This window comes from Schistocerca nitens, chromosome 3 (assembly GCF_023898315.1).
Source record: "Schistocerca nitens isolate TAMUIC-IGC-003100 chromosome 3, iqSchNite1.1, whole genome shotgun sequence".
Classification (NCBI taxonomy): Eukaryota; Metazoa; Arthropoda; class Insecta; order Orthoptera; family Acrididae; genus Schistocerca; species Schistocerca nitens.
This window is the reverse complement of record NC_064616.1, coordinates 205,705,422-205,731,879: the sequence shown is the minus strand read 5'-3', so window position 1 is coordinate 205,731,879 and position 26,458 is coordinate 205,705,422. Positions and strand designations below refer to the sequence as shown.

General features: G+C 42.0%; 1 protein-coding gene across 2 annotated transcripts in view; it reads left to right on the top strand.

Moving 5' to 3' along the window:
• LOC126248152 (ligand of Numb protein X 2-like) overlaps positions 1 to 26,458 on the top strand; it is a 462,639-nt gene that overhangs the window by 400,651 nt on the left and 35,530 nt on the right. For both annotated transcript variants that reach the window (XM_049948888.1, XM_049948889.1), the window contains 4 exons: positions 10,151 to 10,273; positions 16,770 to 16,872; positions 20,947 to 21,161; positions 25,065 to 25,454. In XM_049948888.1, coding sequence (XP_049804845.1) covers positions 10,151 to 10,273; positions 16,770 to 16,872; positions 20,947 to 21,161; positions 25,065 to 25,454 — 831 coding nt within the window. The remainder of the gene's footprint in view (positions 1 to 10,150; positions 10,274 to 16,769; positions 16,873 to 20,946; positions 21,162 to 25,064; positions 25,455 to 26,458) is intronic.

Sequence of the window (26,458 nt, the reverse complement as noted above, 5' to 3'; positions counted from 1 at the left end):
CTTGTTGATCGCAGCTACTGATAACAAAACTGGTCCACCATTACATGACTGATTTAGAGAAACCCTTCTACAAAGTAAGCCATCAGTATCTAAGGAGTGTGATACAGCATTTTCGTATTTCAAAAGCATCACAAGATTTGCTGCTACCAAATAGTTTTTTAAGTCAAAGTTACAGTTGGGTGCCAGCAACCTTACAAACCGTAAAGCAACAAAGTTCATGTCAATGTGATAGTTATCAGCGTCAGTTTCCGAAGCAAATAAATAAATAATAATAAACATTTCCAGCCTTATAGGTGAGAACATTAGCACACTTCTCAGCGAATGAGAGATACATGTAATAAAGAATATCAGAGTGTGTTTAATACGAACTTGCATTTTACTATGCTGCAGCACACTTCGGCTGATGGTGCACTGTTCGCCGTATCAGACCTCAGCTTCTGGCGATCACATGGACTGATGATGTGTGAGAGTATTGACGTTATTTTCTGGCTCTGTCACCCTGTGGTTGTGGGCGCAGCATATTGCGACGAACGGCTTACGTTGGTTGTTGGTAGCCCACGGACAGTTGCACAGTGTCTCAGTCCCTCTACAGCCAGCTTCGAAAACTGGTCTCTTGTGTACAGCTCCATGCGGGACGGCAGTCGTTATTATTTTTACATTTATCGATGTGTAGAGACGCTCCTACTCGTTGTGTCCAACATTATTTACCAGTAGGCTATAATCCAACATGAGCTGTAATAATTGTTTATATCAATGAGTTTTAGGTGTACATACTCGGATTTTTCCCTAGCAATTTGCGAGTCATGTAGTGACGGCACACGCTGGCAATATAGGGGTATAGCACGAGGTTGTTTGTTTAAATATCGTGTTTTGGTAGATTAATTGTAATTATGTTTTCTTACTCTTTTTATTCTGCCTGGGAGCGCTGGCAGACCACAAATGATGTCGTTCAGACATTTGCTCTAGTAAAAGTAAGGGGGGAGATGGGGACTTGATTCTTATCGGTCCAGTGAGAAAGGGGAAGGGGAGCTTTGTCGTGGGCATTAGGGGCATAGCTGATGCTTTACAGCTCCGCGTTTCTCTCCAGCCAGCTGCCAGGTAAGTTGTGTCAGATAAAAATTGATGCACATTTCTAGTACGTTTTTTTTTCTTTTTTTAATAAAGTACATTTCTCTTACATTTCGGGGGAGAAGGGAGGGTTTAATGTGGTTCAGTCGCTGCCAGAAGCTACACTTTCTAGACGTGCAGCATGCGAAGTCTTGCTTACCCCACAGGCATCTGGACTAGGTGGAGTTACTTGTGCGGTTTGTGGTAGTGGTGGCGGTCACCTCTGTCGGTGCTGGGATGATCCCTCATATTTTTCTTAGTCTTGTTTTGACACAGGTGGAAGTGGTAATCGTTTAAAGTGTAAATTTAGCGATGTGTCTACATACTTGGACATTGTCCTTATTTTAAAAAATCTTATTTTCCTATAGTGGCATACTCCCCTAAGGCAACTTTAAGGTGACATCACAGATTACCAGAGGCATGTTTACAGCTGCCACTCGACGAGGAATCTAAACTCCTCTAGTTATCGATACGCCTTTGGGGCTTGATCAATACCAGCATTTGCCTTTTGGTGTGGCAGGCGCACCAGCAAATTTTCAACGCTTTTTAGAGCAACTTATTGCATCAGTTCAAGGCTGCATCGCCTATTTAAATGACGTAGTAGTGTCTGGTGCCTGTACAGAGGAACATTTGCAGAACCTTTGTTCTCTGTTTTCTGTTTCATAGTCTGCAGAGTTAAAGTGCCAATTGGACACGACAGCACAAACCATTGCGCCAGCATATTGGTATTATTGCCGCTTCGCCACACCCCACGTCTGTCAAGGAATTACAGGCTTTTAGGCAAAACTACGTACTGCCACATTCATAGCGGGTGCTGCTACTGTGACTAACCACTCCGTGCGTTATTGTGTAAAGATGTTCATTTCCAGTGGCCCACGGCTTCTGACCAGGCATTCAAGTAGTTAAAATCTACGCTGCATTGGCTCCTTGGTTGATGACGTTTCAGCTGGGTCAACAACACCTTTGTGTTCGTGACAGATGTGTCTTCACTTTGGCCTTTGCGCCGTCCTTGCTCATAAGTGTGCAGATGGTCGCGGATGCCGTATGGCGTATGCCTCTAAATCTTTAAATTCAGCGCAAAAAAAAATCCAGTTTTTCTACACTGATCTAAGTTTCACCTGATCACACACCACAAACCAATGGTGTCTCTTTTTAAAACTTTGGCGTCCTTGCCGGATAAAGCCTGATATCGATTACAGCGGTGGGCTCTTTTCCTGTCACGATACAATTATGAGATACATTTTCGACCTAGGGTGCAACATGCAAACGCTGGCACATTATTGCGTTTGCCAATTGGTCCTGATATAGTCTGATAAAGAACAATGACTTTGTTTTCATTTAGACGTAGTAGCTCAACATGTTGTTGATGATTTTCGTATTACTAGCACTAAAGGTGAGGCCACGGTAGCCACGGATCCTGTTTTAAGTGAAGTTGTTTCTCTTAGGCCGGTATTACACTATCAAATTTCTTTGTCCAATATCTTTGTCAAAGATATTTGATTGTGTAATAGGGACTTTGTCAAATGTCGTCCAATATTTGATCAAATCTAGGGCCTCGCTGTATATTTGATCAAAGAAACCGCTTGTCTTATGTTCACTGCAATGTGATATGTTACCACGTTGAGCGCTAGCATCGCTGCAGCGTTCTGTCGTCTGTAGTGTTTTTATAAACATTGCCGGTAAATACAATTGGTGTGTGCCGACAACTACAAAATTAATAGAGATGTCTGAAGCTGATGAGGCGCTTTACAACGTGGGGCACCCTGAATACAAAAATAGATTAAGAAGATTGGAGACCTAACCTAACCTAACCTAACCTAACATAACCCTCTCCTGTAGCAAGGAATCGGAGTGTTATAGTGAGCCTGTCTTCTGAAGATGTAGCAGTTCTTAAGTGAATATTGTGCTTGGTGATATGAGGATACACTTCATTGAGCACATACAGAAATGTATGCTCATCCATTCTTAAGTAATTGATGTACGACTTGACGTCTTCCACTGTAAGCGTACGTAACAAGTTTTTTTGAATGCTTTTATCGTGCCGTCGTAAAACTCACGGCTTCACCCAGATTAGATTAGTTTTTCGTTCCATAGATCCGTGCTGAGGAGATCCTCGTGGATGGGGAACATGTCGATTTTTTTAAGCTGAAATAACAATACTAATAGTATGAATAAATACAATACATCATTTGTTTCTATTAAAAATTTCGCCAATGGAGTAGAAGGAGTTGGCCAATAGTAAGTCTTTCAGGCTCCTTTTAAACTGATCTTTATTTCTAACAAAATTTTTTATGTTTCCTGGTAAATTATTGAAGATGAGTGTTCCTGAGTAGTGGACCCCTTTTTGAACTAAAGTAAGTGCTTTTAAGTCCTTGTGCAGATCATTTTTGTTCCTGGTATTGTATGTATGAACTGAGTTGTTTGTTGGAAAAAGAGATATATTATTTACGACAAATTTCATTAAGAAGTAAATATACTGAGAGGCAGTAGTTAGTATACCCAGTTCTTTGAAGAGGTTTCTGCAGGAGGTCCGTGGATTTACTCCACAAATAATACGTATTACACGCTTTTGGACCTTGAAAACTTTTGTTTGACTTCAATATTTACCCCAAAATATTATCCCATATGACATTATGGAATGAAAGTATGCAAGCTTTTTCATTTTTATGTTGCCTATGTCTGCTAACACTCGAATTGCAAATACAGATTTGTTAAGGCCTTTCTGCAGTTCTGTGGTGTGCTCCTCCCAACTGAATTTATTATCAAGTTGTAATCGCAGGACTTTTAAGACTGTCAACCTCGTATGTATGGTTCCATTTTTCCCCCCACTTCTTTTCCGCATGTGCACACAATGCAATTGGAGTACGTAGAACTGCTGCGGTTAACAACAAGTTGTTGTCAGCCATGTTGAACTTTGACGAAAAATTTGATGACAGTGTGATACCCCTTGTAGCGCTACGTCAAAGATCTTTGTCAAATATATTGGACGGAATATTGGATCACATCTTTGATCAAATCTTTGACAAAGAAATTTGATAGTGTAATACCGGCCTTATGCAACACGGCTAGCTGGAAAAACTCAATTATTTTGCATCACAAAGTTGTCTTTCTGTGTGGGATGGACTGCCGCTGTTAGCTACAGAAGACACTGCTCCTCGAGTTGTAGTCGTGTCCGCCCTTCGGCGTGAGGTTATGCATTTATTACATGTGGACAACTGGGATGTGTCACGTACAAAAGTGTTAGCACGCGTACATGTTTTTTGACCAGATTGGTGGGGAAATAGCGCGAGTTGTTGCGGCCTTCCCACAGTGTACCACCCTTCAGGCGGCTTCCCGTGCTTAGTCACGGGCCGGATCGACAGTGCCTTGGGAATTAATTAATGTTGATTTTGCGGGACCTGTTTTGAATTTATACTGGCTTGTTGTAATTGGAGCCTATTCTAAATTTCCGCACGTGGTGTGTTGTCTGTCTACTTCTGCGCGAGCAACAATTTCTGCTTTGTCAAAAATGTTTGCAGCGGAAGGTCTCCGTATACGCTAGTTACTGACTGTGGCCCCCAGATCATAAATCAGGAATTTGAAGATTTTTGTAAAAAAAAGTGATGTTCGCCACACGTCTCCTTCTTTCCGCCCTCAATCGAACGGGAGAGCAGAACGACTAGTACAGACATTTAAGACTCAGATGGAAAAAAAAGTTTTAGGTGTGTCACTGGAAGTAGCTCTTGACTGGTTCCTCAGTTCTTGCAGATAAGTCTGGCAGAGTTGTTGCACAGTCATCATCCCTAGACTCTGCTACATCTGCTTCAGCTGACACCAGGCCACACGCCAGCAAAGACATTGCAACGCTTCCGGCCTGGCACAGCTGTTCGGGCTCGCGGGTTTGGCAGCTGGCCAAAATAGGTGCCAGCGGTAATCGAGTGTGTCTGTAGCCAACACCTTTGCATCGTCCACGTGGCTGAGGAGCAGGTGCTGTGACACGGTGACCAGCTGCCCAGCCATCTCCTACATCACAGCCAGTGCCTTCAGCTTCTCCGCCGCCGCTGCCGACGTTTCCTCCTGAGCTGTGGTTGCCCCCATCAGCTGTCGGGGGCTGCAGCGGGAACCCAGCTCCCACACTGTCTCGGCCGATGCTGCCGTCACAGCCAGCGCCACCTGTTCCGCCGCCTTCGCCGCAGCCTACTTGCCCGAAGTTGGACTCGGACCTGGAAATGGACGCTGCACCGACGTCGCCTGTCCTACCATGTGGACACTGCACCTGTCTGTGCTCGCGCCACTTGCCATCCTACACACCGGTGGTAGCGTGTGCATGACTCAACAGCCAATGTCGACCACAGGAGAAATGGACGTGAGCACAGGAAGCACCAAGGAAAAGGAGTGCTTTGTGTTGTGACTGGCACTAGAGACCACCCGGCCTGCTAATACAACAGCAGTTGCGTGCGCAGCCTGTCGATTGTGCCCCCCGTTGGAATTAGTGAATACGAGGGTCACTCCAAAATAAATGCACACTATTTGTGTAAAAATACAGTTTTCATTCTGCATGTGTGAAAGTTTTACAGTGTGTAGATACATCCTTCCCGCTTGTTTTCAAACTTAGTTCAACCTGTTCCCGTGAGTGGCGCCATCAATTCATGGAATCAATACTAGAAATAAGAATAATCTTCACAAGGTTTTAAAGTCACTTAGTCTTGTACAAAAAGGTGTGCATTATTCAGGAACACACATTTTCAATAACTTGCCAGCAGCCATAAAAAGCTTAACAACCAATGAAATTCAGTTTAAGAGAAGCCTAAAGGATTTATTGGTGGCCAACTCCTTCTACTCCATTGATGAGTTTCTCAGTAGAACCAACTGATTTGTGTAATATAACTTCTGCACAATTTCAGTGCAGTAATGTGTTCATTGTAAATAAGTACACTCCTGGAAATTGAAATAAGAACACCGTGAATTCATTGTCCCAGGAAGGGGAAACTTTATTGACACATTCCTGGGGTCAGATACATCACATGATCACACTGACAGAACCACAGGCACATAGACACAGGCAACAGAGCATGCACAATGTCGGCACTAGTACAGTGTATATCCACCTTTCGCAGCAATGCAGGCTGCTATTCTCCCATGGAGACGATCGTAGAGATGCTGGATGTAGTCCTGTGGAACGGCTTGCCATGCCATTTCCACCTGGCGCCTCAGTTGGACCAGCGTTCGCGCTGGACGTGCAGACCGCGTGAGACGACGCTTCATCCAGTCCCAAACATGCTCAATGGGGGACAGATCCGGAGATCTTGCTGGCCAGGGTAGTTGACTTACACCTTCTAGAGCACGTTGGGTGGCACGGGATACATGCGGACGTGCATTGTCCCGTTGGAACAGCAAGTTCCCTTGCCGGTCGAGGAATGGTAGAACGATGGGTTCGATGACGGTTTGGATGTACCGTGCACTATTCAGTGTCCCCTCGACGATCACCAGTGGTGTACGGCCAGTGTAAGAGATCGCTCCCCACACCATGATGCCGGGTGTTGGCCCTGTGTGCCTCGGTCGTATGCAGTCCGGATTGTGGCGCTCACCTGCACGGCGCCAAACACGCATACGCCCATCATTGGCACCAAGGCAGAAACGACTCTCATCGCTGAAGACGACACGTCTCCATTCGTCCCTCCATTCACGCCTGTCGCGACACCACTGGAGGCGGGCTGCACGATGTTGGGGCGTGAGCGGAAGACGGCCTAACGGTGTGCGGGACCGTAGCCCAGCTTCATGGAGACGGTTGCGAATGGTCCTCGCCGATACCCCAGGAGCAACAGTGTCCCTAATTTGCTGGGAAGTGGCGGTGCGGTCCCCTACGGCACTGCGTAGGATCCTACGGTCTTGGCGTGCATCCGTGCGTCGCTGCGGTCCGGTCCCAGGTCGACGGGCACGTGCACCTTCCGCCGACCACTGGCGACAACATCGATGTACTGTGGAGACCTCACGCCCCACGTGTTGAGCAATTCGGCGGTACGTCCACCCGGCCTCCCGCATGCCCACTATACACCCTCGCTCAAAGTCCGTCAACTGCACATACGGTTCACGTCCACGCTGTCGCGGCATGCTACCAGTGTTAAAGACTGCGATGGAGCTCCGTATGCCACGGCAAACTGGCTGACACTGACGGCGGCGGTGCACAAATGCTGCGCAGCTAGCGCCATTCGACGGCCAACACCGCGGTTCCTGGTGTGTCCGCTGTGCCGTGCGTGTGATCATTGCTTGTACAGCCCTCTCGCAGTGTCCGGAGCAAGTATGGTGGGTCTGACACACCGGTGTCAATGTGTTCTTTTTTCCATTTCCAGGAGTGTATTTAGTAGTTGCATTACACGTTTATTACCTTATAAATAAATAAAAAAACTTTTTTATTTTAAATTCAATGCATTAGTATTTGTAAAATGATTCTTTCATATAGCGTTCATTAAAAAATGACGACCATACCACTTGGGACCTGTGGAATGGTACATTAGCTTATTTGTTTGAGTTGTAAATATTTGTCATGTATTGTTGTTTTTCTGACATGTTCTATATCCTGGAGGACCTCCTCACTGCGGATCAATTGGAATGGAAGTAAATCTAATCTAATCTAATCACAGCATGTCTTCAAGATGGCTGCTACACTTGACGTTCGTCAGAAGCAACGTGCTGTCATAGAATTCCTGTGCTGTGAAAACGAGACAATGGTAAACATTCACAAGAGGTTGTAAAAGGTGCACGGAGATGCTGCTGTCGATCGCAGTACAGTTAGTCGGTGGGCAAGCAGGTTACGTGATGAAAGTGAGCAAGGCAATATTGAGGATTGTTCTCACAGTGGCAGGCCTCGTACTGCCTACACACTCCAGACAGTGTGCAGAGAGTTAACTAATTGTTGACTGCTGACAGACTCATCACAGTGAACAAATTGTCACGCTACGTTGGGATAGGGGAAGGAAGTGTTTGCAGAATACTGAAAGTGTTGGCGTTAAAAACGGTTTGTGCCAGGTGGGTTCCCAGGATGTTGACAGTGGCTCACAAAGAAACAAGAAAATCGATATGCAGCGAACTTTTGGAACAGTACGAGAATGGTGGAGATGAATTTGTTGGAATAATTGTGACAGCTGATGAAACATGGCTCCATCATTTTTCACCAGAGACGAAGAGGCAATCAGTGGAGTGGCATCATGCAAATTCACCCAAGGAAAAAAAAAAAAATTAAAAACCACACCTTCTGCTGGCAAAGTGTTTTTCGATTCCGAAGGACTCTTGCTTGTGGACATCATGCCAAGTGGAACCACCATAAATTCTGATGCATATGTGACGACACTCAAGAAACTTCAAGCTCGACTGAGTCGTGTTCGACCACACCGGCAAAAGCAGGATGTTTTGCTGTTGCACGACAATGAACGGTCGTATGTCAGTCAAAACACCATGGAAGCGATCACAAAACTCGGATGGACAACACTGAAACACCTGCCTTACAGTCCTGACCTGGCTCCATGTGACTATCATCTCTATGGGAAACTGGAATACTCTCTTCGTGGAACAAGGTTTAAAGATGATGACTCTTGTGCACGCTGCCAAACAGTGGCTTCAACAGGTTGGTCCAGAATTTTACTGTGCGGTTATACAGGTGCTGGTTCCAAGATGGCGTAAGGCAGTTGAGAGGGATAGAAATTATGTGGATAAATGAAAACATTGTTCCTAAAGAATGTATCTACACACTGTAAAACTTTCAGACATGTAGAATAAAAGATGGATTTAAAAAAAAAATGTGTATTTCTTTTGGAGTGACCCTCGTATATAGGCCAGAGCGCAAGGTTCCACCAGCCAATTCTGTATTACTAATTGAACTGTACCCTGTCTTCCACGTGTTTGTACTGTTCTAGCAATAAATTACCGTGTTCTTGGGTTAGAATATGAAGTACACTCAGTCCATGAACTTACAGTTCTTGTCCAGTAACACATAGTCACACACAATGTCTTTAATAGGCAACTAATATCGTTGAATACATACTATCACAACAACTAAGAGCTGCCGAAAATATGTCAGTAGTGGCTTGTGGTGGTGGCACTGTGGAGCTTCTGGGAAGAGTTGGCTCCAGGCTGGCCTCAGACACTCTTAATAATTCCTTTGGTGGTGCCAACATTGGAATATCGAACATCTGTAATAGATGACACAACAAAGGCAATTTAATTCCTTTACTCATGTGTATGGAGAAATACTTTGTATCATTAGTACTTTAAAGCTCTTGTGATTTTTCAGCAATTGTTTAAGACTTTTCTATTTTGTAAAAGTTTCCTGTTACTTTATATGTGTTAGTATTATGTGTGAAACAACATGTAAAAGTTCACAAATATGACAAAATATGTTTGTGTGTTAATTAAAAGTTTGTTTAATTTATGATAGTTGTCAGAAATATATTTTATAAAGATAATGCTCTTTTTATTTGAATATTGTTAATAGTGTGATTTAGACATATCTGCTTGGTGTTTTTGTCCTGTAGTTCCTGGGCTGTGTTGCTTGTCCCACAATGAATGCTCTATGCAATTCCATTGGATATAAAAATGATTTTGGGCAATAGTGATTCACAATATCTTGCTAATATATTCGCATAAACATTCTTTTATATTTCATGCACAGTTCATAGTTTATCAAATTACCATTATATAGCTGTCTTACAAAAAATATTCTATAAATATTAATTTGTCCTATCAAACAGTCACAATTGAAAGCCTTAGAATCTGTTATAATTTATTACATGGGTGGTGTTCCATCTTCTATTCGTTAGCGTTTTTGTTCTGTTGAATCATTCCCATATTATTTTCAGGGTTATTAACCTTTTCCACTATATACCAACTAAGAATCATGTTTACATAGACAAGTGAGCTTTTCTTTCTGCAGTACCCTTTTCAGCTTTTCGCTGTTTTCTTTGCTCTCTTCTGCTGTTCATTTCGTTCCTTACTATATTGGATTTGTGTGAAAGTAGATACTTTCCGAATATTTATTGCTATTATTATTATTATTATTATTGTGTTCCAGCACTGCATTGTGGTGCAAGAAGTATTTGAAGATGGTTTAATATCCCAGGATGGTCGTCTGCGCCCTGGTGATCAACTCATCGAAATTAATGGAACAGACATGACAAATGCCACACATCACCAGGTAGGGATATGTACACACAGTTTTTCTCTCCTTTGTAATGTCATTTTGTTAATTTTGCACTTGGTAATTTCCTATAATTTAAAGTAGTAAGTACTTTCCAAACACACACACACACACACACACACACACACACACACACACACACACACACACACACACACACACTCTCTCTCTCTCTCTCTCTCTCTCTCTCTCTGAAGGAATTAACATTTATTTCTTTGACATCACGATAAGTTAATAAACTCTGATTTTCTGGCAATACTAAATGTAGTTTGAAATTGTCCAGTATATAACTATAATTTCTATTTGATATTTGTTTGTCTCCACTATATTTCTTTGACACAGTTTATGTTCAGTGACAATACTGCCACTCAATATGGTCTGTGCGGGTACTTGACATGCCGACGGTGGCTCGGTAACAACTGGCAAACAGAACCCCATGATTGGAAGCTGCTCAACTTCGAACTGAGTTACAGGAAGCGAAGTGTACTAACCCTCTTAAATACACGCATGGCAATTTACTCAGCACATGGCTGGTGTGGGCGGCCAACAACTGAGCACACAACTACTCTACGCATGAAGCGCAGGGCTAGGTCCACGGTGGTTTAACTCCGCAGGAGCACTGGTATGCACCACCCACTGCTCCTCACAAGTAAACACTTCTCTCAGTGGGTCTGTTCATATCACATGATGCGTGCAACCTCCATGGCAGATTTCTGAAATACTGCACTGTTCTACCCATACCAGCTTATGTGTGTCCATTGTGATGCCTGCTGGCAGGGATACTTAATCCTTCCCACCCGAAAAGGCCACTTAGAGCCAGAAATGACCAGGCTTTGGCCATGATGTCCAGTGCAGAAATGGCAGTGGACTGACCACTGAAGAAGGCAACACCTCAGCCTGTACAGGAAGATGTGAAACTTTTAAGCCTGAAAATAGTAACTAGTGCCTCCTTTTCCACCTGTGAGTAGTTCTGGTGTGCAGTGGGAAGCGTCTTCAGTGCATAAGTGATAAACTGTGTGATGCTGTCCTGGTTCTGATGGGACAGGACAACACCAATGCCATACTGGTATGCGTCACATTGGTGGTGGTGGTTAGTGTTTAATGTCCCGTCGACAACGAGGTCATTAGAGACGGAGCGCAAGCTCGGGTTAGGGAAGAATGGGGAAGGAAATCGGCCATGCCCTTTCAAAGGAACCATCCCCACATTTGCCTGAAACGATTTAGGGAAATCACGGAAAACCTAAATCAGGATGGCTGGAGACGGGATTGAACCGTCGTCCTCCCGAATGCGAGTCCAGTGTGCTAACCACTGCACCCCCTCGCTCGGTATGCGTCCCAGGCTGTTTTTAAAGATTTACCTGGTGTAAAGGAAACCAGACAGGGAGTAGTACATAAACACTGCTTGAGAGACAGAAACGTCCATTCACAGTCCACAGACTAGACAAACTTGATGCCGTTCTGATGAAGCCAGTTAAGAGCCTGGCAGATGTGCACAGCCTGGGAATGAACTGAGCACAATATGAAATCTTATCCAAAAAAGACTGGAGCTCCTTCAAGTTCTTGGGTGGCTTTGATATGGTCGTATGTATGAATGAGACCGTATTTACTAAGCACATGATCCAAAAAATGCCCCTTTAGGGGAAAAAAAACTGCACTTCTCCAGCTTGCAACGAAGGCCATTCTCCAGGAGACATTGGAAAACTGACTGAAGGTTCCGTAAAACACATTGCGCACTGACTGACTGTTTAAAACTGGCACAAATGTTCATGGTGCCATCGTGCTTCTGAATCACCACCAAAGGGGTGGCCCACTGTCTCGACAAAATAGAGAAATGGCACCTTGATCCTGTCAACTCTGCAATTTGGGTGGGGGCGACAATATTTCAGGACTGCCGACAGCTGAAGAGAAATATGGGCAAAGTTATTTTCTGCACAGCAGAAAGTGTTGTCAAACAGCGGACTTTAGGACTGCAGTAAAGAGTCCAAATCATGAAAAGGATTGAATTGAGACACTAAATGCACTTTGTCAATGGTCTGAAAACTGAAAACTGAAAAGAGTAAAGTCTCAACACCTAAGATATTTTGCGCTAATGACGAATTGACCTCTAACAGTGTAATTTGACGTTCCACATTCTCGTAATTCATAGAGATGGAGAATTGCCCCCCCCCCCTCCCCACCCCCCGAGGTAATGCAGTGTGTACTATAAGAGACAACCTGACAGAGCAGCCATTGCAACTCTGGGCAACCCATGATGCTGTATGTATCCCAATTGAGGCCGATTGACACTCCCGTGTCAAATTTAAATTCGACCAGCCACTCATCCAGAATCAATGTCAGCAAAATACACTGTCGTGACATGTGTGGGGCATCAGAAACAGCGCCAGAGTCCAGGGAAAACATCGGGGCATGCAACGACTAACTTCCAGCTCTCTGATTGTCATAAACAATTGCCAAATGTCCTATTTGACGGAATACCCCACGCATGGCCTTCACGTGTGGGCAGTCTGTTGAACATGCAGCAAATGACAATCTTTGGAGGACCACTGCAACTGTGCCACTTCCATGTGGGTCTGATGGTCAAAATACTGCATAAGTGACTGATAAAGCTCCTGAAAGAGAAGCTTCCCAGACTCAGTCAAGGGCTTCAAATTTTGGACAACTTCCTATAAACCCTCACTACTGGATGATGACAACACCAAGGCAGTCTTTCATGCCCTATTGACGATATGCCTTACCCGACAGTGCAGCAAGAACCGGCGTAGATAATTCACCCACCTTTCTGTAGCCACATCAGAACCGGCAAACGATGTCGGAGGCAGAGAAGAAAAGTGCCCCGCGGGTGGGTGGCTGCAGCTCCTTCTGCTGTTCCTTCTTTAGGCACAAATGTTCCTGTGAGCATTGCAGAAACACTGTGTCAGTTGTAGGCCAAAGTGAACACTATGAAAATTGGGAAAGGAAAAAGAAAAACCAGAGATATCACACCTGTAAGAACGCCCTTTGTCACCACTTTAGGAAACGCTGAAGTTATGACAATGTTGCTACTCAACATATTCTTCGTGGGTACTTCGCAGTCTGATGGTGACTCCGTTACAACTAGGTAACAGACCCCATGAGTGGAACGAATTCGCCATGCAAATTGAACTACGGGAAACTGAGTGTCCGAACCCACATAGATATGCACATTGCAATTTACATGGCTGGTGTGGGTGGCTAACGACAGCACTTGCCAACTCTCAGCATGAAGCGCAAGGCTACGTCCGTGGCAGTTTAACTCTGCAGGAACACTGGCGTGCGGTGCTTACTGCCGCTCGCAAGTAAATGCTTCTGTCAGCGGGTCTGTAGGCCGTGATGCATGTGTTCTCCATGGCAGGTTTCTGAACTATGCTGTTCTACGCATGCCAGCTCAGCTGCCTGGCAGGGATTCTAAATTTAACAAAAAGTCTAGAAATGCATAACCCACAACAACACACAAAAAAAATTGCTGAACCACTCACTACACCGAAGACAAAAAAAAAGTTGGATGGGAAAGTAGCAGGCTTAAAAATGTAGATCATAAACCAGCAAGAAGCAGGCCAATGTTTTTTATCTGATGACAACAAGCCTTAGTCCTGTCAGAGATGAGAATGATGTAGATGTCTGTATGAGAAAGACAGAAAATTCCCCAGTTCATCCTCCATCTGCTGCAGGACCCCTCCTCCCCACCCTCACCACCCCCACCCTCGTTCCCCCACCTGTGTGGAAAATTAAATTGTTAGTGCAATGTGCTTTCAGGAGACAAATGCAGGGACTTGATCTCTTTGTACAGGTAAGACTTAAAAGAATGTATACTAGAGATAAATTTCAATGTGGCTGGTGCTCCTATGCCACAGGTTTACACCTTCTGAGGAGATGAAATTGTTGCTGAAAGGATGTGATGTAGGTCAGTGGTGTTTGTTAGCAATCTGCATCAGTCCTTGCCTGTGGCTTTAAGTACTCTGCTACCACAGTTTGTCATTATAATACATGCTGTGACATACCATGAATATCTGATACCAAGTGACCCTGTTAATAGCTAGTCTTGAGTCATGCCCACTAAGGGAGGTGGTGCCAACCTCTGGTAAGATCACAGCCAGTTCTTTCCCCCAGTTTCATCCATTCTAAGGTGTTACTTTATCTCCAATGACCCAGCTGACAGTGAGGCATAGACTTTTCATTTCAGATCCATGTGGCAGGTAGAGCATTTCTAAAAAAGGCACCAAAAATGGTGCTCAGTGGGGGCAAACTGAACACTGTCCAAAGTATCAGAATTTGAACACCGAGGCAGTGTGCAAGACTGGTTGGCTTACATCACAAATGTGAGAACAATGAAACTTCTTAGGGGTACTTACTGCTGAGAACCTCACTACTAGTCAGGCTGTTAGGCAGTGAGCATGGTAGGACAAGGTAAGATCAGAGCAAAATCCCCAGCTTTCTTGTAAACCATTCCAAAAGATCAAGCATTATGTGGAGAAATTTGAGGATGTTTTCAGTGAAAGATGATGGGCTTTCTGTAACTGTTGTTTTGAATTGTGGAAATTTCCTTGTGATGTTCTGTGCTGCCAGCCAGAGAGCTCACAGGTTGGGGACAACTGACATTTCATTTCAGTCAATGAGATCTACAATCACTTCTTGTCAGTATAAATAATTGATTCTGAATTTTGTGCTGTTCACGATCAGCACACGATAATATAGCATTCACTATAACATGTTGTTAGTTATGATAACAGAAGACTGGAAGTCTTTGTAGAGATTTGTGACCGTGATGCAATTACATGTAATTTTTTTCTATCGAGGTTGCACCTTTTTTTCTTTTGTAGGCATTGTTAGTCATCAATAAGCCTTAGAATGTCAAAGACATTCTCTTCAATCTTTATAATATAATATAGATGGCAGAATATTACTTTATGCTTAACTTGAAACACCATCTTGTCAGCTACAATAGCTATGGTAGATGTTGTATCGTGCTACTAGTACATGTGAGTGTGAATGCGCTGAGTGTAGTGTTGCCTCGTGTGTGTACTTGAATCAACTGCCAGTTGTATCAGCGCAGACCGGCCACAGCCGCCTGTAGGAAGCTTGCACACACAGTCTCCACTGTTCTGTCTGCCGGTGACACATGCGTAGCAGTGCTGACTCGTCCTCACTATGTTCTTTTAGTATGTACTGCTGACATCAGTTGTTCTTTGTATCATTTATATTGCACCTTGTGTATGATTCTTTTGTCTTGTTACGTGTGGACTCCCGAGAGGCTTATTTCCGTTATTGTTCAGAGGTTTATGAATAAAGCCATATCTGTGTTACTTGGATCGGTTTTGTGTATAACTTGGTTATTACGTGATTGGCAATGAGTTTGGAATGATTTCCTTACGTGCAGTCTTTAAGTGTGGTTTCATCAGGTTTAGTCATTATAGACGCTGTGCTACTGTCCCTGATTCAACAGCTTACTTTGGCAGTGACCACTTTGTCGGCTTCCATCAACAGAGGGGTACTGTTCCACTGGTCTGTCCACCAACTTTTCCTCCATATGATGATCCATCCGAGGATCGGAAAGCTTACAAAAAAAGACTCAAACAGCATTTTTCAGCTTGGGATGAGACAACTCAAATTTCTGCTAAGCCTTATTCCTCTCGTGGATTCCACCTAAGGTTTATCAATCACTGTGTCAGCCTGCCCCTTTATAAGAACCGGCAGATCTTACTTTTGATCCCACATGTAGCTTATTGTCCAACTACCATCACAATCGAACACACATCATAGCAGCGCGAGTTGAATTCTACTGATGCTGCAAGAAATCAAACTAGACATGCAAGGCCTGGGCAGCTGAACTTCACGGCCTTTGCCGTAAGTGTCAAATCGTTACTGATGCCCATAATGACTCTTATGCAGACTCTATAGCACGCAACACAGTTATCTGTTTAGTTCCAGACAAGGAAGTGTGCCACAAGGCTTTACTCTGTGAAAAAACCTCGCCGGCAAAAGTATTGCAAATAGCACGATCTTTTGAAGTTTCTCAGGCAATGGGTGACCAAATTGAAGTGTGGGGTGATGTGGCATTAGTGTCATAATATGTACTCACTAGGACTAGCACTTGTGTGAAAGAAAAAATGTTTTGCTATATTTTGATAATGGTTATTGTACATTTTATTTAATGCTGCAAAATATGATAAATTCAGACAAACATTGGGTCAAGAAATACAGTGTTATAAGAAAGGTACAGGTATGTATACTAACAGAGGAGTATAATTGTGAAATCTGTTTTGCTGATTCACTCTCTGTCTCAGTCTATGAATTTGTTAGACTCTCCTGCCCATATGGCTTTGCTATGAACATATTCCTGTTAAGAGAGAGATCAACAAGAGATGGGATCCTGTTATAAGCATCAACAATCTATCAATATATATGGTGCCCATAAATGACAAACATTCTGGTTTTGTGTGCTGTACTAAGTGTAACAAAAATTTCTAAACATTTTCAGGCATGCCAGGCTCTAAGGAAATTATGTCCTGTCCTACGCCTCGGCGTCTACCGTGAAAGAATTGAAAGTTATGCCGCCCGCTCTTCATCTCATTATGTAGAAGGTTTGTATTAGTAATTTGCTAAGAATCAGTAACATGTCCACAAGTATATGTGTTTGTTCATATATTGCTTTTAGATTTATGTGTCTCCAGTATTCTGTAGTTAACAGGGTTTTCTGTTGGTATGATTGTGCATCCTTGTAGTGGTGGGAAGTGCCCAACATCCCAAATACATACTCACAGATTGCTTGTCTTCATTGTCCCTGTCCCCAGTAATAATCCTCACCAAGCCACAGAGTACTGATATTACAGCCTAGAAACAATACCAGTAAACACATCTTCTTCATGTTGGCATTCAAACAATTTTTGTACTCTGTGTCTGCAGTGGTGAAGACAGTAATTTTATAATTATAATTGGCTTGGACTTCATTTAAATGACACTGAATCAGATAACAGCTGATGCCTTTACTGAATTACACACTGAAAGATGTGGAGGTTGTTAAATCCACAAAGAGACAACTATTTACAATAAAACTGGTTCCATGCAAAGAACCAGTGTCTGAATTGAAAAGATTAGTGTGTCGTTACAGGAACACTGTTTGGATATTACATTGTGTTCTGAAACTGCCAGTATCCAGCTAGCTCTCTCTCTCTCTCTCTCTCTCTCTCTCTCTCTCTCTCTCTCTCTCTCTCTCTCTCTGTGTGTGTGTGTGTGTGTGTGTGTGTGTGTGTGTGTGTGTGTGTGTATTTTTTTTACAATTGTGACATGATCTGTGAAGTATTGCAAAAATGTGTGCATCCAAAAATACGCAGAGTACATACTGGTCCAACTAGATTAACTACAGATTCAGAAGATAATTGTATCTTCCAATGTGCCATCCACAGAGATCCTACAGTTTCTAACACACAATTCAACAGAACCTGACGTTTTAATTTCACAGAACAGGCATATGATTAATGAAACTGGACAATTCAAACATCTAGGCGTTAAGATAGGTAGTAAACTGTCATGGAAAGCCACGTTCAGGATCTTGTTCAAAGACTTAAAGCTGACATGTTTACTGTTCTAACGGTATCTGATGTAAGTGATAGGTCTACACAAAAAGTAGTCTACTTTGCTTATTTTCATTCACTTATGATGTATGGCATTATATTTTGGGGTAACTCTTCCCATCCTCAAAGGATATTTTTGGCTCAGAAGTGGGTGGTCCAGGAATAAGTGGTGTAAGTTTGTGAACCTCTTGCCAACCTCTGTTCATTAGTCTGGGGATTCTGACATTGGCCTCCCAGTATATTTATTCTTTACTGTCGTTTCTTGTTAACAATATCAGCTTATTCCCAAGAATTAGCAGCTTTCACTCAGTTAATTCTATGCAGAAATCTAATCTGCATTTGGATTGCATTTCCTTGACACTTTTGCAGAAAAGTATGCAGTATAATGCTGCATCCATTTTCAATAAGCTACCACAAGAACTCAAAGATCTTAGCTGTAATCCACAAGCTTTCAAATCGAAACTGAAGAGTTTCATCACAGATCAGTCCTCCTATTCTGTTGAGGTGGTCCTTGAAAAATTAAGCTGATTTCTGTGTTATATTACTGATCGCATTTACATAAACTTCTGGATTGTCTTTTTTGGGTTCATAAACATTTTATTTTATCTGTTATTACTTTTACGTTGTAATTTCGTGTACTGATATGTTCCTTGACCTTGGAGATTTGCTCCTCCATTTGGTCCTACGGAATTAGACAAGTTAAAACAAAATCATGTCAGACTAATTGTGTGTGGCGTAGTGCAGCTGCTTGACATGGCATGCACTTGACGAATTGGCAGAAGTCCCCTGCAGAAATATTGAGCCTTGGTGCTTACGTGGTGCTCGGTGCTTGGTGGTTGCGAAAGTGTTGCCTATGCAGAATTTTGCTCACGAACTGACCTCTCGATTATGTCCCATAAATTTTAAATGGTATTCGTGTCAGGTGAGCTGGGTGGCCAGATCATTCACTTGAATTGTCCAGAATGTTCGTCAAACCAATCACGAACAATTGTAACCTGGTGACATGGCACATTATCATCCGTAAAAATTCTGTCATTGTTTGGCAACATGAAGTTCATGAATGGCTGCTAATATTCTCAGAGTGGCCAAAAATAACAATTTCCAGTCAATGATTGGTTCAGTTGGACCAGATGACCCACTCCATTCCATGTAAACACAGCCCAGACCATTATGGAGCCACCACCAGCTTGCCTTGTAAACAACTTGGATCCATTGATTTGTGGTGTCTGCACCACACTCAAACCCTATCATGAGCTCTTGCAAACTGAAATCAGGACTCATCTGACCAGGCCACAATTTTCCAGTCATCTAGGGTCCAACCGATATGGTCACGAGCCAAGGAGAGGTGCTGCGGGTGCTGTGCTGTTAGCAAAGGCACCTGCATTGGTCATCCACTGCCATAGCCCCGTAACACCAAATTTCACCACACTATCCTCACACACACATTCATTGTGTATCCCACTGTGATTTCTGTGGTTATTTCATGCAGTGTTGCTTGTCTATTAGCACTGTCAACTCTACGCAACTGCCACTGCTCTCGGTCATTAAGTGAAGTCAGTGACTACTGCATTGTCCGTGGTGAGAGGTAATGCCTGAAATTTGGTATTTTTGGCTCACTCTTGGCACTGTAGATCTCGGAATATTGAATTGCCTAATGATTTCCAAAATGGGATATCCTATGCTTTTAGCTCCAACAACTATTCCACATTTAAAGTCTTTTAATTCCCATCATGCAGCCGTAATCATGTCAGAAACCTTGTCACATGAATCACCTGAGAAAAAATTACAGCTCCACCAGTGCGCTATCTTTTTTTACCGTGTTTCTGCCATATGTATATGTGCATATCACTATCGCATGACTTTTGTCACCTGATTGTATAAACAGATGTCAGTGTCCTGTCCACAAATGAAAAAAATGTTTTGTTTGAAAGAATCGGAGAGAGTTATGCATGTGTTCATTCTGACATGGATATCAAGCTTTTTATTCCTCCGCTAAGTTCCATTTGTTTGAGACTTGGAAGATACATATACAGCAACAAAAAAGTTTGGTACCGAACAAAATAATGAGTCTGGTAAAGACACACAGTGAATATACAAAAACTGCAATATTCATCCTGTCAGTACATAACTGTAGACTTGTTACACACTTCTAGAAGTGAGCAGATAACCATCACTTGTCTTGGATGTAATAAGGTATTTGTGCCACCTATAAATTTAGTCATTGGGGCATGACACATCTCGCAGCTGACTATCTGATTTGTATAAAAAATATAATACTGTTTTTCCTGCTGAGCAAGTGGTTTCAAAACACATAGATAAAGATATTATTCATGATGTAAACAGAAGTACTTAATTCCTATTACACATTCTTTTGTTATTTTCTAAATGTTTCAGTATTCAATATTTATAATAATAATAATAATAATAATAATAATAATAATGCAGTTATTATTATTGCAAATATGATTTTAACATAAATTCCAAGAAAGTTATTTAAAAATGACAGTCTCCCAAAAATTTTTGAACTAATGTCATTAGAGTTCAGATGTGATATACATGTACTTCGCTTTTATGCAAGAATACATGTGTTCTAAATGTGATTTAAGTTTTAAATATAGATGTAAAAAACAAGTATGTGAAGCTTTGTTGGATTGAGTTATATGTATCATTGACCAGTTTTATTACAGATTCACATCTAATCTATACCAACAAGCTATAGTGAAAAACTTCCTTTTTACTCTAGTCTTTCACTGTTTGTTTTTCACGTTGCCTTGTACATGCAAGCAAATTTCAGACATAACATTGCATAGGACTGTGATACACATATCCTTTTTTTCATGATAATTTACAAAATTTCCCTTTTGCTGTACATATTAATCAAACTTCAACACTGTTTCCCCCACAGAGTTCAGAATTGTATGTTTCCAAATAAAAATATTAATTTTTGCTGACATAAATACCATTTCTTATTTGTGTCTTATAGCTTTCATTGAACAACTTTTTCTAATGAGATTTACCTGTTCAGAATATGAGGCTGCAGGATGTAACCATTAAGTTTATTTTTTGTTTTATTTACTGTTGTAGAGGTTCACACTGTAACACTTGAACATCAGCCAAATCAGCAGCTTGGTGTTCGCCTGAGTGGTTGGTGGATGGAACCAGGTATTTTTATAATGGAAATCATGCAGGGCAGTCCTGCTGCGCAAAGTGGACACCTAGAACCTTATGATCGCATTCTGTCTGTCAATGGCAAAGACTTGGCAAGCTGTTGGCTTGATCAGGCTTCAAAGCTAATTCAGGTGATGATTAATCTGTTATTGTATATATTACAACTTAATTTTGTAGGTATATGTTCAGGATCACAGTGCTGCATTGAATGAATATTTTGATTAATTTGTATCAGTATAAACAGTTTACTCACACACACAGAAAGTGATACATAAGAGCCACCAGTTACTTGTCATGGGTTTGTTTGGTGAACAGACCTTCATGTTGAAACTGGTAAGGTTTATTCAGGTCTCAGCATTGATATTCACTGTCAAAAACATGTTTCAAAATTAGGCACTAAAATAACAATCATATTATCACTATTTTTGGTTATTAATGGCTGATATTCCCTTTTGTAATTGATTGTTTATTGATAACTGTTATCTGTTATAACAAATATAGTGTGTGTCGGGGGGGGGGGGGGGGGGGATGTAGAGGCGGCCTTGCCTGTGGCAATCAAGCATGCATGGTGTGGCTCACGTCAACACCAATGACGGATGCCACATGTGCTCTGAGGCAATCCTCAGTTCATACAGGTGGCTGGCAGAGGTGTGAGAAGACTACTGGCCTCACATGCAGGATGCAAGCAGTGCTCACAATTTGCAGCATTGTTGCCAGAGTTGAACGGGGTGCATTGGTTTGGAGCCGTGTGGAGGGTCTCAACCGAAGGCTTCGTCAACTCTGTGATAGTCTTGGCTGTAGATTTCTAGACCTGCGTTATTGTGTGGGGATTTGTAGGACTCCCCTTGATAGGTCAGGGATGCATTACACAAAGGAAGCAGCTAATCGTGTAGCAAAGTACTTGTGGAATGCACATGAGGGAATTTAGTCTAGGCTGTAGTTTGAGGTGCTCTGATGAACATTCGCCAGTTGATATCCAGCAAGGGAAGTCAAACAGCATTCAGAATAAACCCTCTTCGACTGCCAGAGTTTCATTAGTAAACTGTCAAAGTATTTATAGTAAAGTTCCCTAATTTACTGCCCTCCAGGAAAGTTCTCAGCTCAAATTATTCTTGGGACTGAGAACTGGCTGAAACCTGAAGTGGAAAGCTCTGAGATATTTAATGAGTCTTGGAACGTATATCGGAAAGACAGATCAGATGCCATAGGAAGGGGAGTGTTCATTGCAACTGATAGAAATGTACTCTCTATTGGGGTCAAAGTTGAGTGTGACAGCGAAGTCATCTGGTCGCGTATAATGGGTGTAGGTGCAACCAAATTAATTGCTGGATGTTTCTACTGGCCACCCGATTCTGCTGTGACAGTTCTAGAGTCATTCAAAGTCTACGGTCAGTAGCGTGTAAGTACCCAAAGCATCCAATAGAGGGGGGTACAGACAGACCGACAGACAGACAATCAATCATGCGAAATACTTTTAAACACATTTTCTGAAAATTGGCTGGAGCAGCTAGCTCGGCAGCCCACACATAGTGGTAATATCTTAGACCTTGTAGCTACAAACAGGCCGGACCGTATCAACAGTGTCAGTATAGAAATGAGGATATGTGATCATTATGTCATTATAACAACTATGATTACAAAAGTTAATAAATCAGTCAAGATGGCTAGGAGAGTGTTTCTGCTAGACAGAGCAGATAAGCAGTTATTAACGTCTCAATTTGACAGTGAATTGGCATTACTTAGTTCCAGTAAGATGGATTTAGAGGCATTATGTGCAAAGTTTAAGCAGATTGTAAATTGTGGTCTGGAGAGTTTTGTGCCTAGTAAGTGGATAAAGGATGGAAGAGATCCACCATGGTTTAGTAACGAAATTCTGCAGATGCTGAGGAAGTAAAAGCTGTTGCACTCTCGGTTCAAAAGGGAACACATAAATGACAACAAGTGAAAGTTAGAAGAGAGTCATGCATCTGTCAAAAGATCTGTGTGTGAAGCATATGACAACTACCACTGTCACACCTTAGCAAAAGATATGGCAGAGAACCCAAGAAAATTGCGATCATATGTAAAATCACTAACAGGGTCTAAGGCTGTGATTCGGTCTTTTGTTGACCAGTTTGGTGTGGCAGTTGAAGATAGAACAACGAAAGCCAAAGTTTTAAATTTCACATTAAAGAAATCATTCACACAGGAGAATCATACAAAAAACGTACCATCATTTGACCATTGAACAGACTCCCATATGGACGACATAGTAATAAGCATCTCTGGCATACAGAAACAACTGAAAGATTTGGAAGCAGATAAATCACCAGGTCTGGATGGAGTCACAGTTCGATTTTATAAAGAATACTCTACATCATTGTTCCCTTACCTAGCCTTCATTTATCATGAATATCTTGCTCAGCAGAGTCTCAAGCAACTGGAAAAAAGTGCAGGTCACTCCAGTATACAAGAAGGGTAAAAGAACGGGCCTGCAAAATTACAGACCAATATCCTTAACTTCTGTTTCCTGGAGGATCCTTGAACATATTCTCAGTTTGAATATAGTAAACTATCTTGAAACTGAAACTTATGTCCATGAATCAGCATGATTTTAGGAAGCATTGCTCATGCGAAATCAGCTTGCCCTTTTCATACATGATATGCTGAGAACTGTGGATGAAGGGAAACAGGCAGATTCCATATTTGTAGGTTTCAGGAAAGCAATTGACACATTGCCCCATTGCAGGCTGTTAATGAAGGTATGAGCATATGGAATAAGTTCACAGATATGTGAATGGCTCGAAGACTACCTAAGTAATAGAACCTTGTATGTTATCCTGGACAGCGAGTGTTCATCAGAGACAAGAGTCGTCAGGAGTGAGCCAGGGAAGTGTGATAGGACTGTTGCTGTTCTCTAAATACATAAACAATTTGACAGATAGGGTGGGCAGCAATCTGCGAATCTTTGCTGATGATGCCATGGTTTAAGGTAAGGTGTTGAAGTTGAATGACTGTAGAGAGATACAAGTTGATGTGATTTGATGAATGGCAGCTAGCCCTAAATGTGTAAAAATGTATGTTAATGTGGATGAGTAGGAAGATCAAACATGTAATGTTCAGGTACAGTATTACTAGTGTCCTGCTTGACACAGTCAAATCGTTTAAATATCTAGGCATAGGGCGTAATATTTCAAAGCAATATGAGGTGGATCAGGTGTGTGAGAACTGTGGTAGGGAAGGTGAATGATCAAATTAAGTTCATTGGGAGAATTTTAGGAAAGAGTGGTTCACCTATAAAGGAGATCACATATAGGATGCTGGTGCGACCTATTCTTGAATACTGCTCAAGTGTTTGTGATCCATATCAGGTCAGATTGAAGGAAGACATCAAAGCAATTCAGAGGTTGGCTGCTAGATTTGTTACTGATAAGTTCGAATAAAATGAGAGTGTTACGAGATGCTACAGGAACACAAATGGGAATCCCTGGTTGGAAAGCGACGCTCTTTTTGAGAAACACTATTGAGAAAATTTAGAGAACCAGCATTTGAAGCTGACTGATGAATATTTCTACTGCCGTCAACATACATAGTGTGTAAGGACTACGAAGATAAAATACGAGACATTAGGCCTCATACAGAGGCATATAAATAGTCGTTTATCCCTCACTTTATTTGCAAGTGAAGCAGGAGGGGAAATGACAAGAAGTGGTACAGGGCACCCTTCGCCAAACTCTGTACAGGGGCTAGCGGACTATCTATGTAGATGCAGATGTAGATCTAATTCAGCCTGAAAGACACACATCTTTGCTTCCTGTTCAGTGATTCTCTTGTCTTTTTTGCAGGGCCTACAGTCCCATGGGAGGTCCACATAAGAGTTCCCCACTCAGTTCCCCTTTACAATTAGCCCAATGGAACTCCAACACACAGTCTTCACATACCACACTCTGTCTGACTAGTTTTACTATGTATTGCACTATGAATACAGTAAATTTTTAGTGAATGGTTAGAGTGAGTGATCTGCTCATTTTTACTGTGTTTGTTTTATTTTGCAGAGCAATGAATGTGTAACACTTGTGATTGCACGAAAGAAGCTGAAAAGACCACCACCAGAACATGAGAAAGCCGATCGGCTCCCACCTTTATACCATGGTCGGACAAAATCAGCACCAGAGACCTTAGGTAGCCCGGATAAAATGTTGTCACAGTGTTTTGCTGTATCACGTTCATCTGATGTTGTGCCAGCAACATACGCTGGACGTGAACGACTACACAGCCAGTCTTGTGACGCTCTCCACATGGAGTCAATAGAAACTGTTGCACAGCCACAGACTTCGGATAATACACCAAATAATGTCCGGGAAGTGGCAGATGATTCATCCATCCAAAGGAGCTCATATGCTTCTAATTTTTCAATGCAGCAGAAGTGTGTGACTATTCATAAGGTAAAGATTTTTTTCCTTTCTTTTCAGTTTGTGACAGAAAAGTTTTATAAGCAAACAGCATTTCTTCTCTTAATAGACAAATTATGGTTAATTACAAATATTGGCTAGCATACACTCTATATGCTAAGTAGCATAATGTGTAGTGAAAAGCAAGCCTAATAGTTTCCACTGAATTGCTAAGAGAACAATTATGTACCAAAATCTGCACTATCTGGGATATTTTCACACCATTTGAATTGTGATCACTGCTGCAGATGGTGTCATTTGTGGCCAAAAAATCACATAACTCAGTTACGTTCAGTATCGGTGCTAAAAGTTTTTAACAGTTGCATTTTGCACCCCTTTGTGAAAGCTCATCTCATGATTTTTAAAAATATCATTCAGCCATACCCAAAATTTTTGTAGTGTGTTGAAATTTCCATACAGAACATTTTTGTCCTCTTATTCATAGTGTTTCAACCACAGTTTTTTCTACAAAGGTCAGCCTATACTCTAACAGACACACACATACCAGGGGTACCCAAAAAACTGAAATTATTTTCTAAAAACTATGTATTTTCAAATTGTTTACAAAACTAAGTTATCCTCTTCAAAATACTCTCCATTACAACTAATACTATTGTCCCACTGGTGCTTCCACTGGGTGAAAAATTTTTGTAGTCATCTTTAGAAATGGCTGACAGCTCCTACCTCATTTTTTTCTTGACTTCTTCAGTGTTATCAAAGCAGTGTCCTTTCATTCCCCTTTTCATGCACGGAAATAAACTGTCACACAGAGCCAAAAATTGTCAAACAGAGATAGTTGTGTGCAGGTGCATTGTTGTGGTGGAGGAACCAGTCTCCTGTTTGCCACAAATCAGGTCTTTTTTGATGAACACTGCTGGGCAATCTTCTTAAAACTTCCAAATAAAAGATTTGGTTGATGGTCAGAGCTGGGTGAACAAACTTGAGTCAGGATGGCGGCAAGGGTAAAAGCTAAGCATGTGTCTTTCCAAAAAAAATGT